At 39.4% G+C, this 17817-nt stretch overlaps 1 protein-coding gene across 2 annotated transcripts in view; it reads right to left on the bottom strand.

The window, feature by feature from the left end:
* Nucleotides 1-17491, bottom strand: part of uqcrc2a (ubiquinol-cytochrome c reductase core protein 2a) — a 32974-nt gene extending 15483 nt beyond the window's left edge. For both annotated transcript variants that reach the window (XM_067233729.1, XM_067233730.1), the window contains exons 1-5: nt 17380-17491; nt 12427-12522; nt 8987-9136; nt 8609-8673; nt 8414-8470 (exon numbers count right to left, since the gene is read on the bottom strand). In XM_067233729.1, coding sequence (XP_067089830.1) covers nt 8414-8470; nt 8609-8673; nt 8987-9136; nt 12427-12522; nt 17380-17412 — 401 coding nt within the window. In that variant the 5' untranslated portion in view covers nt 17413-17491. The remainder of the gene's footprint in view (nt 1-8413; nt 8471-8608; nt 8674-8986; nt 9137-12426; nt 12523-17379) is intronic.
* Between the last annotated feature and the right edge of the window lie 326 nt (nt 17492-17817).

Genomic DNA, 17817 nt, shown 5'->3' with positions numbered 1-17817 from the left:
ATTTAGAAAATATTGTTGATATTATTGGTAACAAATATTTTTGTATAGTTGATATGTAATTTAATTCCACAATTCAGGAAATGTCAGGAAAAACACTTAAACGGGTTTGTCCTCCCTATCACTATTCCCTCTTGCAGGGGAAATAAGACCACCGTTTCATTCTACACTTCACTTTTTGTATTTTGAATTGTACATGAGCAGCAACAAATGTATGCTTTTAAATCTATGCAATCTTCATAAATAATAAGTAGAAATTTTTATATAAAATATTTAGAAATATCAGTGGACAATTCCATGTAAATGTCATCCTCACTATGAAAAAAAAGGTTAAACTTTTCATAACAAAATCCTGTTTAAATATATCATGAAAGGTCTATATTTTGGGGGTCATACTTAATTTGGCCACATTATTTAAGAAATTGCATATTTTACCACACTTTAACAGGAATCACAATCTTAAAAAAACGACCTTATCAATAAACCTAATTACATTATTTTTTGAAGGGGCACATGAGGGCTTAATTTTTTGTTCAAGCGATCCCACTGCCTACCTTGTGAGGAGGAGGGACAGGTGTAGCAATATGTACATCATTTGTGTCATTCGACTTACTCCATCAGCTGTTGGAACCTTGTTAAAGTGTGTGCTTTTATAGGACTGCCAATGTCACGTCCGTAACTATTTTCGGGAAAAGTAGTTATAAAAAATGCATTTGAAATGCAATATTACCCAAACTTTCTGTACAAAGCTAACTTTTACCGAGGTTGAGTGTGATCATCGAATGGTCGTTCTATTTTCTTGGTGTCATTTTTCCGCGTTACGGACGTTACTATTAAACTACAGAATCACGAATACCAATGGAAATATGTGTCAGAGAAAAACTCCAGTTTACCGAAGTGTAGATGATAGTCATCAAGCATAACTAGCAGCATGCAGGCTACAATCGCCTGACTGTATCCTACATAAGAAACTGGCTACAGTCTCGTTATCCTGCAGAAGACAACAATACCGGCTTCACGTTGGTAGGCCCATTTTCAAAGCGCAGAAATGAAATCTAACATTTGGATTATGTATCCATTCTGATGTGTTTCCACTGAAACTGTTCCACATGCACCAATTGTTTACCTATTTGGGCTATAGTCTGGTACGGTAAGTATATTGTTTGGGTATCCGCGAGGAAAACTAGCGATGTCTTCGAGATCAGTCGTGACGCGCGAAACTACGTCACGTCAAAGTTCGTGCCATCCCCAGGGATTCCTCAATGTCATATTTAAAAAGGTAAGTAAGTAACAATCATTGGATATAATATTATTATTTTAAGTAAGCCAAATAAAAGGTTGGATAAAAGTGTCTGCTAAACGAATACATGTAAATAATACAAAAGTGTAGGGATGAACATAAATGAATGAAGGAAAGAATGAATGAAAGCTCTTAATTTAGCCAACCAGCTAGCTAGCTATCCAGCCAACTATAAAAAAAAAGATTAACAATCAATTCAGAACTAGTTGTTCAAGGATATATCATAACCATTTCAATATAGCAAAAATGTATTATATAACTAACATGAATAGGTTTTCTTAGCTGCTCGCAATTTCGTGGAATAGTGTTGTCAAAGTGAGTTGATGAATTAATTAATGAATTGATAAGTAAATAACATTTCATTACTGTGTGTGATTTACACTGAGTTTAATTAAACTGCCCAGTCAATGTATTTTTTGAACTTAACTTCAGGAAATGACAAAAACAGCTGCTGAGAGGCAGAACGCCTTTCGTGAAAGAAGAAAGGATGACCAGATATTCAAAGAGAGAGATAGGAAGAAGGTTGGGTGATTGAGAAACAAAATGACAAACTAATCAGGAGGCACAGAAGGTACGGGAACAGGCAAGGGAGCGGCAAAGACAGCGACGTCTCCGTCTTAAAGCCTCAGAGTCAACACCACGCAGTCCATCGCATCCATCATCCGGCTTTAAATCCAGGCAATCTTTTGGGAAAGCACTTACACGTGTGTTGAAGGCACTTCCTACAAGTCCCAGAAAGAAGAGTGCTGTGGTCAACAGATTGGCAATTAAGATGGATTTTTATTGCGATAAAAAAGGAAAAAATCTGCACTATCGGATGAGGTAACTTCTTCCATAAACCAATTCTACAGCAGAGACGACATCTCCAGGAAGGCACCAGGTAAAAAGGATGCTGTCACCATCAGGAAGGGAGGGCTAAAAAGTAAAGTCCAAAAGCGCCATATGACCATGTCCTTAATGGAGGCTTAACGGTTATTTAAAGAAGAGTACCCTGAGGCTATAGTGGGGAAATCTAAATTTTCAGAGCTGCGCCCTCCATACATGCTCTCAAGAGGAGACACTCGACTGTGCCCACAAACATGTCCCCGGGCAGGCATTTAGAAGTGTGGAGAACTACATTGATGCTGTGGTCTGCAATCGCCACAATGCAAAATGTATGATGAATGACTGTGATGAGTGCTGTGTTGGACGCAAGTTCCTGCAGCTTACTTCCAACATCCCAGAGGAGGAGAAAGAGATTGCCACCAGTTGGTACACCTGGGAGACTGCAGGAGGAGTGCAGGTGAAGAGCCAGAAGACTGGACTGCTCAGTGATGTCCAATCTGTTCGAAACTGCCCCCAAGTTCGATCGACATGACAGGGCTCGACAATAACGATGGCCCGATGGCCCGGGGCCAGTTAAAAGTAACATCGGGACAGTTAAACTAGCAAGTCACTGGCCCGATCGGGCCACTGCAAATTATTGATTGAAAAAAAAAAATAGCATTGTAAAAGTTAACATCCTTCATATGTTTTGCGATCTGCTAAATGCATAAATAACTTTGCAGCTCGTGGGGCGAACAGTTGGCGAATCAAGAGTTGAGTAGTGAGTGACGACTGGTTGTCAAATTGTAATTCTCTAATGTCGATACTTTTTTTAACAACTGGCGCGAGACTGGCGCGAGACAATAAAGTGAAGATGGCAGCAAAGTAGAGCTACGAGCTCAAACGGAGGCAACTTTTTTTATGGAACGAAGATGCACTGTGTCGTCTGTCCCCGTCTAAAGAGACAAAAGTGGATATTTTTACAGAGGCACCGACAATTTTCGAAAAAAATACCTGACCAGCCATGCTAGCAGACAGCACCTGGTTTGCGTGACAGCTAAGCGGATGGTTGACAATCCATCTTCGAGGCCGTTGACCATGCTGGTCAGTTGTCAGGAATTTTAATGTAGATGCCCATCGTGTTATTGCACGACTTATAACAACGGCATATCACGTAATTAAGACGGACTAGCCGTTCGTCTCGTTCCCCCAGGCTATTGAACTGCAGCAGAAGAATGGTGTCGACTTGGGTACCTAGTATCATACTGATGAAATGCTATGGAAGCTTTTATATATTAGCATTGAGGGACCAGTTTCAGCCAGCCAGAGTTGTGCAGAGATAGCTGTCAGCAGGGAAGAGAGCACGTCATGTTTGAGGTTAAAAGTCAATTGTTTTGTTGACTATTACCTTTTAATTTTTTATCACTAGAAATGTGATTTCATTTGAGTTCTTTTTATATCTAGGATGTGTTTAATAAATGGTTAAACATGTTAACAGAATAACACAACTTATAAGTCTTTGGTTTTGTTGTAACAATGATAAATTACAACTTTTGGAGGGGGGGCCAGTAAGTTTCAAACCCACTGGCCCGGTGGGGCCAGTGCCAAAAAATGTTAATGTTGAGCCCTGCATGAGTTTATAAAACAACAGCAGAGTGCCTTTTTTCAGGAGAAGAAGAGGGGGGAAATGAGAGGTGTGCTGTCCTTCAGGTGGACTTCGCTGAAAATAACATAGCAGGTTACCAAGATGAAATCTAGGCTTCTCACTGGAATCAGAACCAGATAACCATTTTCACGGCTGTATCCTGGATCAAAGAAGAAGCACAGTCCTACGTCATAATAAGTGATGATCTGCACCATGAAAAAAGGCTGTCACTACTTTCCTCTCAGAAATTGTGAAAGATGTGAAGAAGAAACATCCAGCACTAAACGAGCTACACATTTTCAGGGATGGGGCAGCATCACAATTCAAAAATACATTTATCTGGTTCTTCCTCTCAACTACCCTAAAGCAGATGATTCCAGAAGTGAGTAAGTAAGACTTTATTTATATAGCACATTTCATACAAGAGTGTTCAATGGCATTTTTTTGCCACCAGCCATGGCAAAGGTACAGTGGATGGAAAAAGTATAGTTTCCAGAAAATGACTGTCATTTCTCGTCACATCCATAACGCAAGTGTTTTTGTAATAATTTTGTGTCTGTAAAATATTTTTTTCAAAAAATTATTTTCCTCCTCTATTCTATCCATTGAGTGCTTTCAGAATATGCATGACTAATTTAAATATTGTAATAACTTTTGTTTTACTGAGTCATTTTGAGTACAAATGTCACATCCATAACGCTGGAATTGCCCCAAATTACAGTTAATAAACTGACCCATCTGCAACCGACGCAAGCAAGCACACCCTACAATTTCCCCAGAAATTGTACCAGGGCTCCAGACTAACTTGTTGCCTTGGTTGCACTGGTGCGCCTAACTTTTTTTATTTAGGTGCACCAACACAAAATTTAGGTGCACCCAAATTTTTCCTTGCGTCGCCACAATTTCAAGGTCACCTTTTTATCACGCTCCATATACATTCATATATATTATGTAAATGATCTTAAACAAGAATAAGGTGTAGGTAAATATATTTTTTATTTGAAGCACAATCATACTGTATATATATATATTAAAAAATATATATTTTAAGTGCTTCAATGAGCTACCAAACTAAAACATTTTAAGCAAAATAAAACATTTCAAAATAGATAGTGCTACAGTTTAAAAGTGCTTCCCTGAACTGAGACCTAACATTTCATGGCTCAAAGTCTTTGGATGGAGTGGGGGGCACGGTGAAGAGAGCTGTCAGCACTGCTGTGCTTAGCAGACAAGTGGTGCAAGTAAATGCAAAGGAATTTGCTGAGACAGCCAAAAGGATCTGCCCAAAACTGGAAGTGTGTCTCATCAAAAAAGAAGACATCTTAAAGTTCTGTGGAGAACATGCCATTGAGAAGCACTGGGAGATGGTGGCACCTCTCTCCCAGGTACACTAAACATGCACCACTTTCTCCACTATCATGGGGCCAGGTGCAATACAGAGCATACTCCTCTGCAACAGTCAGCTGTCCATACATTGGTCCAGAGCCCTGATTCCTCAGACTCAAGTGATGAGCATGAGCTCCAAGCCCACCCATGTGAGCCATCAGAAGAAATCAAAACTGGGGACTGCCTGCTCATTACATACAAGGGCAAGAAGTCCAGCAGGGAGTTTGTCGGGCTTGTAACCGATACCGATTCAGAGGGACTGGAGGTCCAGTTTCTGAGAAGAAATGATGAACTGGGCTTGGTCTATATCCTGCCAACAAAGGAGGACAAGTCATGGGTAGTGACAGGACAAGTTATCCAGTGTCTCAATCCTTTTGTAGACAATAGGGGCAGGCACCATTTCAAAGACGCTGTACTGGCAGAATAAGGGAGCGCGAAAGGTACCTGAAAGTACAAGCTAAAGGTTAAAAACAATGTGTTCAACATACAGTATAATGATAAGTATAACAGTGTTTAATAATAAATTACTTTCTTCAATTTTGAGAAATGTCCCATTGTCTTTTAATTTACATAATGTGTTACACAAAAAAAATCGTTGCTATTTTGGTGGCCGTCTTGAAAATCTTCAGAGCCATTTTGCATGGTTTTATTAATGTCAAAACTAACATTCAGAGTAATGTTAGATGTTGACAAAAGTGCTGTGAAAGTTTTATTGTTGATTTTCCAAACAGATTCTGTGTGTATTTCAGACACGTCACATCCATAACAGAATAATGTCACATCCATAACGCTGGTTTTTCCTCATAAAATTCTACATAAAAGACTACACGTTTTAAGAATGGCTATTTTTATGTTCACCTAAGACTCCATGATCATGTCAATATCAAACTTTTTACATTAGACTTAATGGTTCACAGTTACAGAAAAAAGTATAGTTTCCAGAAAATGACTGTCATTTCTCGTCACATCCATAACGCAAGTGTTTTTGTAATAATTTTGTGTCTGTAAAATATTATTTTCAAAAAATTATTTTCCTCCTCTATTCTATCCATTGAGTGCTTTCAGAATATGCATGACTAATTTAAATATTGTAATAACTTTTGTTTTACTGAGTCATTTTGAGTACAAATGTCACATCCATAACGCTGGAATTGCCCCAAATTACAGTTAATAAACTGACCCATCTGCAACCGACGCAAGCAAGCACACCCTACAATTTCCCCAGAAATTGTACCAGGGCTCCAGACTAACTTGTTGCCTTGGTTGCACTGGTGCGCCTAACTTTTTTTATTTAGGTGCACCAACACAAAATTTAGGTGCACCCAAATTTTTCCTTGCGTCGCCACAATTTCAAGGTCACCTTTTTATCACGCTCCATATACATTCATATATATTATGTAAATGATCTTAAACAAGAATAAGGTGTAGGTAAATATATTTTTTATTTGAAGCACAATCATACTGTATATATATATATTAAAAAATATATATTTTAAGTGCTTCAATGAGCTACCAAACTAAAACATTTTAAGCAAAATAAAACATTTCAAAATAGATAGTGCTACAGTTTAAAAGTGCTTCCCTGAACTGAGACCTAACATTTCATGGCTCAAAGTCTTATAGCGGGTCCCACCTTGCTGTCCCATGCCCTTCAGATGGCCAACACCTGTAATTTGGTCTTCTTGCCCTATGGCCTTGGCTAAATCATCTTGCCACACTCTCCCTAGCATCAAAATCCTAGCTCCATGGGTTAGCTCCATGGCCCAGCTTTGTAACTCAGGGGTCCGCAATTCATTTTTACAAGGGGCCACATGAGAAACCTGAAATGTGTTGGAGGGCCTCATCAATTTGCTCACTATTCATTTTCTCCCATTGTAAAAAGCAGTAAAGTATATATTTTGATTAGCTGCTACTGGTTATCAGAAGAATAAGGATATTCTGTAAATATTTATATAAATATTTTAGATTTTGGTGTAGGTCAAATAGGAAAGATTATAGAAGTAATAAACAGTATAAACAACAACAACAGTGTTTCATTTTATTTGTAACCAAGAAAGAACATTATCCAGATTAATTACAGCTAGCCATGAGCTAAGTGGCACTAAGATGAGTGCTAGCTAGCTGTTAGCCACTTAGCTAACAACTTGCTACCTAGTCAGAGTAAACTACCACCAATATCGTACTTAAAAAAAAAATATATATATATATATATATATATATATAAAATACTTATATTTCCCATGAATAAATATAAATCCTTGGTGGCCACGTGCTGCACTTTCACGTCTTTCACCCATCCAGCCACAGCACATTGATAAGCATCCGTACTCTTGAAAGCCTATCCCCACTGTATGGGGAGGGGTTATGCACAAGATAAATGTATACATCATGGAAAGCCAATTGGGGCAAGCCTGGGGCAGATAATAAGGGACAAAAGGGAACTGGGGGTAACATAAGGATCGGAGCCTAAAATTGAAATTTTCTCCAGCCTTTCTCTCATTCAAATGGGCAGTGTGGGCGGCTATATTTACTGGGCGAGATAGGTCGTGAATATGGCGGCGTTCACAATTGTGAAATTGCATTCATTCATTAATAAAGAACCGCCTTTGAAACAAGCCTTTTCCATCCACACATGATACAAATGATAATTTTAGCTTTGAAGTATAGTTGCAGTAGTTCAACATGAATCAAATTGTTTTATCTGATGGATGCCTATGTAGACCACAAGAATCATCAGTTCAATCCCCATGTCTGGCAAAAGTATTTAGCTTGAAGCTTAGGCTGCCTAAGCAACACACGCCTGCCGCCTTAACTACGTTGTCGTTTTTTTATTATTATAGCGATATCCGCCGTGTTACTCTATCCCGTTTTTCTCCCTTCCATTCCAAATAGCCAGTCTCCCTTCTCTGCAGAACGCATTAGTCTTTCGCACAAACTAGCAGAAAAGACACTTAGTACGCAACAAGATACTAATTGACGCTAACGGCAATTTTGAGGTCGAAAAGATACAATTTCAGAGCATATGCAACCAAAATGGTCGCAATTTCAAGCCCTGGTCTATGTAGTGCAAAGATGTATGGATATTTAAGCGTGGGAAAATATAATATAAAGGAGAGAGAATATAGGTAAGTGCCTTGCAAAAGGCAGACACACCCAATAAAACAAATCACAACACTTCACATTAACAGTACAATATTTAAAACGGCATGTTTTGTAACATGGAATTTATGGGGTACTTATACAGTAATACCAGGTGAACAGGGCAAAAATAGGTGACTTACAAGTGGTCTCTCAAGCACTCAACCGAGTATACCATGGTCTCTCTTGATGACGTTACACTGTGGATACAGAGGTGTGACACGATTAAGTGTGAGTCCAACATGAGCCCTCAAGGTTATTAATAGAGGTTCACGTAGGGACACTGGGTATGTGGCCTGTGTGTGGAGAAATTGAAGGGGGGGACTACACCGACTGACCTCAGACTGCCTCCCACTGCCTCCACGCCCCGACATATTCTTAATGCAGACGCACCCTTAGTAGTCTGTAAACAAAAAACAAAAAAAAGTGTTTAGACAAAACTCGAAATTCACTTTATAGGGATTTGAACTAGGCAGTAAGGGCAAACGTATCCAGTCAAATCTCTAAAAAAAGATAGACTAAGCTTAATGGTCATAGAATGTAATGTACATACATTTGAAATAATCCATTGTTGAGCATTCTGGAAACACACCTGCGGTCAGGTAAAGTAACTAGTACAAAATGGTAGCAGCAAATACAGAACGCTAGCTAATACAGGGCACTACCTAACACAACGATACCATGGCTGAATGAAGTCAACACAACAGGTAACTCACAAGGTTAGCTGCCAACCGCAGCACGTGGCTGACCCCCTGGCTCCCCACGGTCTCATAGCGACTGCCTGCCTTTACAAACACACCCACGTTGGACACAGGAGAGTAGTTCTCCAAGGAAGCAATCACAAGGCCATTTGGCAGCTTTGAAACCTGAAAAGCAAGCAAATATTTGAGGACTACTGAAATTAGCCTTCTATGTACAGGAAAGGGTCTATCCAATTGACCTTTCGCGAAAGCCACGCCCACCTTAGTTACCGTTGTTCGTCCATCAAGCTTTGCTTCTTTGTATAGCGGGTAGTGATGGGAAGTTTGGATCATTTTACGGACTCGGTTCTTTGAATCTTGTTCATTAAAAGGAACAAATCTTTTTTCGAGTCATTTATTCATTTCAACGGAGGTGGGGGGGGTAAAAATACAATTTAAAACAACTCCTGCATTAAATACAAAGCATCATGACACTTTGTATGATTTGAAATGATTCATTATCACACTAGCATTTAGTCATCACGCCACACAATTACCCCGCAGTGAACTGTAAGTAAAGTTAAACAAAAGCTGCAAAAATGACCAAAATAACAAAACCTGTAATCAAATCAAAGATTGATGTGTTAGTTAAGGCGGTAGGGTGGGGGTGGGGCCATCAGACCGGGGCTAACGCAAGAGCATAGGTAATGTGTGATGATTTAGTTTATTGGCAATGGGGCTAACGCGTTATTTCATGTTCCTGACTGTGTTTCATTCGAATAAATAACCTGTACATGTAAATCTACAATTCACGATGCATGTGTAAATCTACAATTCACGATGCACTGAAGCTGAGTTGAATCACGATATAGTTTGGTTGCAAAGCTGTGACATTCTACCCACCTAAGTCAATCCAGTTTGCTTCGACAACAGAAGTGGAAACAACTAACGTAATCATTTCAAATGATATCTAGTCAATCTGTTGAAAACAGTGTTGTGTAGACACAATAGATTTATTTGTATGTTTTTATTTCAAGTCTCCACCTTCGTTGTTTCAGTGAGTGTTGGCCGTGTTGCGTCTTTGCTCCACAGCTTCACTCGTTGTAAACCAACCAATCAGCGCACAGCTCATCTATATATTCATGAGCATAGCATAAAAGGATAAAACCTAGCTTTTTTTCCTGGGAAAGTTTCAGAGGATGTATCAGGGGGCATAGAACAGCACCTGGGCCATTTTCAGCCCAACCAATGTTACATACCCTATTCGGAGACCTTAAGGAACAGTGTGAAATACCCAAAAAACCCATTCAATATCCCCTTTAAGATTCCTATATGTTTAATGTATGCACCTTCCTGCCAAAGCAAATTCCTTGTCTGTGCAAACTTTCATGGCGAATAAAACCCATTCTGATTTGTGGATCTTGATTTACATTTGCAGAACCAGTTTTACATTTGTGAAACACGTTTTACATTTGCACAACACGTTTTACATTTGTGGATCGTCCTACACGCATTTGCAATACTTTGGCCTCGTTTTGAGCCCATAAGATTCGTTCAAAATGAACGAATCATTCATGAACGACACATCACTAATATCGGGTCCTACTGTACACTTCTGTAAGTAGCATACTATACCAGTCAGTGTAAGTGATTCTTTTTGAAGTAATACCTCGCGATATCCTCCAGATCAAGGGGAAGCGGGTAGCATTATGCAGTGAATTTATTCCGAATATTCAAATCAACAAGGAAGGGGACACAATAATAAAAGCAAAGGCACACATAATTCAACAGTGACTACTGTACTACACTTGCTAGCAGTACTAGTACAGGGTCAAGGTTAAACTGCGTCAGTGATTAAAGCAAATCAATTCGGAAGTGGTTGTTATGGCGTCATGTTCAAGTTTATAACCTACGATTCCAAAACGTAGGCAATGTGAAGTTTCCAGCACAGACCCACTTTTAATGCAACCCAAACTAGGTAGCCTAGCTCTGAATAACCTATAGTGTGTTAGTAATAGTAACAGCTAGCTACTATTGAGATAATATTAGAAGTACACACAATTTCGGCTACAACTAACGGTTATTTTAATAATCGATTAATCTGTCGCTTTTTTTTCTTTTCGATTAATCGATGAATCGGATAAAAAAACTAAAACAAAAAAGCATTTATTTCCAACCGTTTATTCAAAAGCAGAACTGACAGTGCAAAATACCTTCAGAATGTGCACAAACAGGCACACCATTTTGAAAAAGTTATTAATATTAGCGTGGATTTAATGCCATTCTCCAAGATGAGCAATTTATTTGAGTTTTGTTTAAAACTTTATTGAAAATTGAAAGGTTGTGGAAGTAGGCCAGACTTTATTAGAATAATAAATGTATTGTATAGGTGTATATTTAAGATTTCTTTTACACAATTTTGAAAAAAGATTAAGCTATTTTCAAAGATTTGTGATTTTCTATCATTTTATTTGAAACTTAATTGAAAAAGTAAAGGCTGTGGAAGTTGACATCAGACATTGTTAAGATACTCTGGTATCTGTTTGAGGTTTTATATTCCTAAAAATATTATAAAAGTCGAAATTTTTCAAAATGGTATGGGTTGTTTTCACCTGGTCCCTAACGCGATGCTGCAAAGTAGCGTCTTCCGAATGTGAGACGAATGTCGAATATGAAACTAACTTCACCTCGGTCAATTAACACACTGTTTCGATGTATTTAGTGTGAAATGCTCCCACACCTTGGATGACTTGGGTCGTACTGATTTCTCTGCCTCCGCCATGTGTTTCAGAACAACGTTACTCAACAACGTCTTTCTGATGGCCTTTCCTCTACCTCCGCTCCGCGCTCAACTACATTTTTTTTTCAATACTCAAACATCTCCGCGACATATTGAGTGGCGTAATAATCGCGTGACACAACAAATCGATAATGAAATTAGTTGCCAACGCTTTTAATAATCGATTCGTTGTTGCAGCCCTACACCCAATCATACTAGTAAATAGTAACTATGATTAAAAATATATAGTTTTACGAATGTAATCCCACATCTACTATAGCGTTAGTTCTAGCTACACAATGAATGACAACAGATTAGCCAGCTACTCTGTAACAGCTAAGATTACCCTTCAATTGGTATGTTCAAACAGACTAAAGTATGTTTGTTTATCTATAAGATATTCAGCAGAGAATGGGACATACCACATTGTTTTACTCTTGTATTTTGGGCAGTGGAAAGGGGAAAAATGACTCTCCCCTCTAAACTCCTGGGGTACTTGCTATCAAATTTGTATGTACCGTAATGGCATTTTGCGCCTTAACGACCAAAAGCTTGACGGAGGTTCTTCAAATAGTGACCGGTAGCTAAGGTAGGATTGATCAAAGCCGTGTTGGGGCGTGGCTTTCGCGATAGGTCAATTGTACAGCTAATTAAAGACGTGGACAAAAGGACATTATGAAGGTGAAAGATAGCCTACCTGGACATTCTGTGGAGGGAGAGAGACTGAGGCCTTCTTGAGGCCAGAATAGGGCTCAGTCAGGGTATCACTCCTCCTGGCTGCATAGCATCGTCTCTGAAGAACGAGAGGGCAACATAATATATAAATAACAGCAAGTCATTTGCACTCCCATACAAATACTTGATTTGTTTTTGTACTCCCTAATACAGCAATGCTATAGTGTGAGGCATGAATGACAATTACTGTTTGCTTTAGGAACCGTGGTCTTAAAGTCTATAGGAGATGTACAGCAGGGCTCGACAATAACGATTGCCCGATGGCCCGGGGCCAGTAAAAAGTAACGTTGGGACATTTACACTAGCAACTCACTGGCCCGATCGGGACACTGCAAATTATTGATTGAAAAAAAAAATTAGCATTGTAAAAGTTAACATCCTTCATATGTTTTGCTATCTGCTAAATGCATAAATAACTTTGCAGCTCGTGGGGCGCACAGTTGGCAAATCAAGAGTTGAGTATTGAGTGACGAGTGGTTGTCAAATTGTAATTCTTTAATCTCGATACAACAACTGGCGCGAGACAAAGTGAAGATGGCAGCAAAGTCGAGCTACGAGCTCAAACGGAAGCAACTTTTTTTATGGAACGAAGGTGCACTGTGTCGTCTGTTGTATGTTCCCGTCTAAAGCGGACAAAAGTAGATCTTTTTACACAGGCACCGACAATTTTCGAAAACAATCCCTGACCAGCCATGCTAACAGACAGCACCTGGTTTGCGTGACAGCTAAGCGGATGGTTGACAATCCATCTTCCAGGCCGTTGACCATGCTGACCATGCTGGTCAGGAATTTAAATGTAGATGCCCATCGTGTTATTGCACGACTTATAACAACGGCATTTCACGTAATTAAGACGGGCCAGCCATTCGCCTCGTTCCCCCAGGCTATTGAACTGCAGCAGAAGAATGGTGTCGACTTGGGTACTTAGTATCATACTGATGAAATGCTATGGAAGCTTTTATATATTAGCATTGAGGGACCAGAGGTTTCAGTTTCTGCCAGACAGAGTTAGAGAGATGGCTGTCAGCAGTGAAGAGGGCACGTCATGTTTTAGGTTAAAAGTCAATTGTTTTGCTGACTATTACCTTTTTATTTTTTATCACTAGAAATGTGATAAATGTTCGATTCGTAGATGGCGACAGCATAAGAGAAACTTTTTATTTTGTAAATCAATCCAAATGTTGAAACTTTTCTAAGGGTGACATGACTGAAAAAAGGTTGGGAAACAATGGTCTAGTCTATCGACAGTGTTGGGGAGTGACGGAATACATGTACCGGCATTACAATTTAAAAAGTTGCTATTTAGAATACAGTTACATTGTTGAAATCAATGGATTACATTACGATACGTATCTGTTTCACGAGTGTATTCACTCTAACTCCATGCATTTCTCAGAACTTCTATCTTGTGGTTTCTACACTGTACGAACACAACTACATCTATCGCTCCCATGTCATTGCCTCTCGTTCTTTCCTTCTGCAATGCTATTGGCTAAGCCAGGGGTTCTCAAACTTTTCAGCCCACGACCCCTAAAATAATGGTGCCAGTGACTCGCGACCCCCGCATCCACGGAGGTGGTTTACGTATACGTGGGAGTAAAAATAGGCCCTGGATCTGATCCAGAACCGGCCCCCGTATACGCCACCACAGCTTACCTGTTAATGCATGCATTTCTTGATGTGATGCTAGTTCGGGAGTTCGATAGTAAATGCGAGCGCTTGTAGCGCGCGAGCCTAATTTTTGGGCCTTTATTTGAGCGCAAAATATTTTTTGAGCTTTAGTGTAAAATAAACAGCTGTTTTTCAATTGGTGAAACCTTATCTAGTGAAGGTGATGTATTTTTGTCTCTTAATTTTTCAGCCCCACGTTTCTTAGCCTGGTTTTCCATCGTTATTCTTCTCCCGGTGCTCCCGATGGCCAGTCCGCTACTGCGGGGCTGTGCCGCGGTGGTGGATTATCAAGTCATATTATTTTTTATATTTTCGTGCTATTTTCGTAGCATTTTCGTGCTATCAAGGGGTGCTGCAGCATCCTCATCGCCCCTGATTCCCACGGCCATGGGTATTCCCTCTCCACTGAAATCCAAAACTCAGCCAGTGTCTTGGCTGAGAACGCTGTCTTTAACGTTCGGTCGCTTGACAGTTCAACTAATGCGTCCTCCTGCTTGGATGTCAGATGGTTTGTCGTACTTACAGTGAATGGAAAATCAAAAGGCTGATGGCTTTTTTATTTGCATGCATTAATTTAACTACTATTTTTAACTTAAAATTTTGGCTAAAATATGCTATTTGGGTGTGCTTTGCGTTCGGCAAGGGAACAACCTTTGTTCTCTCACATATATATTATTGGGTGTGCTTTGCCTTCGGCAAGGGCACAACCTTTGTTCTCTCACATATATATTATTATTATTATTTTTATTTCTTTTTGCCCCCCTAAAACTCAGTCAATATTTGCCTACATAGACAACCTAGGTGTCAAAAGTTTCGTCTTGGTAGCGATTGAGTTGCTTCTATTGGGATTTACGTTCCGTTGCATGGTTTAAGTGGAAATTAAGTTTTTGTGGCGAAAAGTGAAGCTAACGGTGGCTAACTTGCTAGCCACAGTCAATGACGCTACTTACGTCACTAACGTCACGAAAACTCGCGTGACTACCTCTAGCAGAACATTAGTTTAGCAGCTCATTAACTTCTGGGAGATAGCTAAGCTAACTGCTTTACTGCAAGGCAGCTGCAGAAACGCCACAAGCAAAGAGGCCAGGGTGATAACTATTTACTAATTTTACTTTGTGATATGACACACAATTGTGACGTGTAATGTACAATATAAGCTGATTTTATTAAGGAAGTACATCTACTTTCGGAAACAGTAGTCTACTATGTCACTGAAGTATTAGCATCATGACATTAGCCTCTGTTGCCCGGGCAACACATACTACAGTGGTCTATGATGCATCTGTTTTCAATCGTTAAAATAAACATTCCTCACAAATACATTTTCGTTGTAGGATTTATTATGACATTACATTACAAGTAAACGATTTGTGGGTGAAATTATCATTACCTGTGGTTTCAAACCAGTGTTGCTTGAGACACTACAAAAACATCTACACAGCTGTAGGAAGTCAAACGGCGACAGAACATGTTCGGCACTCCCCTTACTTAAATCAAAAATCTATCTAACTACTAACCTTAACTTCATTGCCACAGCCTAAACTTTGTCAATCTGTTCATGAAAATAATTAATTTCAGCCTAAACCGTACAACGGAACGTTAAATCCAATTCAACCAACGCAATCGCTACCAAGACGAACACAGCAGTAGTCTAGTACTGTACCGTAGTACAATTTACCAGGGCAGCTTCTCCACACAGGGCTATATCGTACTTTGCGTTGTTACTGACAATGATCGCTACCAGTGAGCTTTTTATGAAAGCGATTTTCCACTAAATAAATGTCAAGCTTATTTACGTTTTTGGGGGCATATTTTCAGTTAGCAGATGGTACTGTTTGAATCGCGATTCCATCTTATACTGCCGGTAACGTTGTAGAATAATCTTCAAAGGGGGTTCTTTATTCATGAATGAATGCAATATGAGTAGGCTAAATTCCTTAAAATATCACGAGAAGGGAATAACTTAAAAGGACGTTTAAGTCATAGAGATTAGGTCAATTTTTACACCGGTCTGACAAATTTATTCGTTTTGATTCAACTATGAGGCTGCCTCTTGCAGGTGAAATAAGACATCTATTTTATTCTACACTTCACTCGTATTTTCAGTTGTAAATGAGCAGCGCAAAAAAAATGCTTTTAAATCTATGTAATATTTATAAATAATAAGTATGCATTTTCATAAAATATACAGAAATCAGTTGTAAAAATGTCATTCAAAAACGGACCCCTGTGCAACCGACGCAAGCAAGCAAACCCTACAATTTCCCCAGAAATTGTACCCTCTCTAGTTTTAATTGTTTTACAATGTTCCTTGATTTCTAGAAATCATCTCGCGACCCCCCCTCGTTGTCTCCCACTTTGAGAACCACTGGGCTAAACCAATGCATGGCCATCGCATGCACGGGGGATGCAAACTTACGTACCATAGTTGGCCAAAGCATGCCCGTCATCCACTCTAAAGTAGTTCTTAAGAGACAGGTAAGAGGATGCTCCTTATTAGCATGTTCGGGAAACCCACGTAAGAAATGACTAAAGTTCGTTATTTTGCTAGTAGAGAACCGTCGTAACAACTAAGATCCATCGTTATCGGGAAACGCAGTTTAGTAAACAAGATTTGATGGCTTGGAATCCAAGTATTCAGAATACGTTACGTTACAAAATACATTTTTGGGCATGTATTCTGTATCGAAATACCTTTTTTGAAAGTATCCTTCCCTAAACTGTCTATCGATAATAGTCAACTGGACAACCATCTGCTGAGACATTTACCTTGAAAAGCAAAAACATTTATACAGTACATGACCAAACATGGAATCGGAATCAAGATGTTTTCCCTGTGTAGATTAAACTGGGTTAAACGATAATGTGCTATTCTTCTGAATGCCACGGGAACTTAAATGACCTTCAGTGGTTTCGCTGGCTCGCAGAAACCATCCTGCTGACAAACAAAAAAATACATACTGTCTGCTTTTACTAGTTGAGTGCAAACGAGTTACCCAATTGAACAGTTTCAGCGAGTCAGCCTTCGATAGTTAAAGCTAGCCGGGGGCTTAGGCATATGCTTGTTTTAACACAAGCTAGCAAGCTACTGAAACTAACTAACCTTGGCTAGTTAGCCGGCGAACAAGGGTATTTCTTGGACTAACGCTACTCCTTCACTGGAAAGAATCTACAAAGCCCGTGGAATATGCACGTCAATCAAACACATGTACAGTATAAGAAAGAGTCAACAACAACAACTTACGGAGAGATGATTCAATGTTCGGATCCCTTTCATGACTCCCTTCTCTCTCCTTCAGCCGCTGAGAAAAGACCGATATGGCGGACCTGACGTCCTTACCCATAATACACTGCACTTCAGAGAGGATACAGTATGAATCTGTCCATTTATTCGCAGAAAATCTTATTTGAATCAAATAGTAGGGCATCTCCTGTCCTACCAGTTGCCCAGAAACTTCGAATTGTCCGTCATTTATTGTGATTTCTATTAATTTCAATAGGTAGTTAATATATTAAAAATCAACCCATTTCTATCGGGATATATTAACCCATTCCATAAATCCCACGATGCATTCAGATCTGTATCTTTTCAACAGACAACTCGAGGTAGGCCCCATTTAATTTCCTGGTCAACCTCTAGGACCAATAAATTATGTGGTGAATTTGACTCGCCGTGGCCGCT

Source organism: Osmerus mordax, chromosome 3, assembly GCF_038355195.1.
Source record: "Osmerus mordax isolate fOsmMor3 chromosome 3, fOsmMor3.pri, whole genome shotgun sequence".
NCBI lineage: Eukaryota > Metazoa > Chordata > Actinopteri > Osmeriformes > Osmeridae > Osmerus > Osmerus mordax.
Note: the sequence above shows the minus strand (reverse complement) of the source record. Positions and strands in the feature narration are given on the sequence as shown.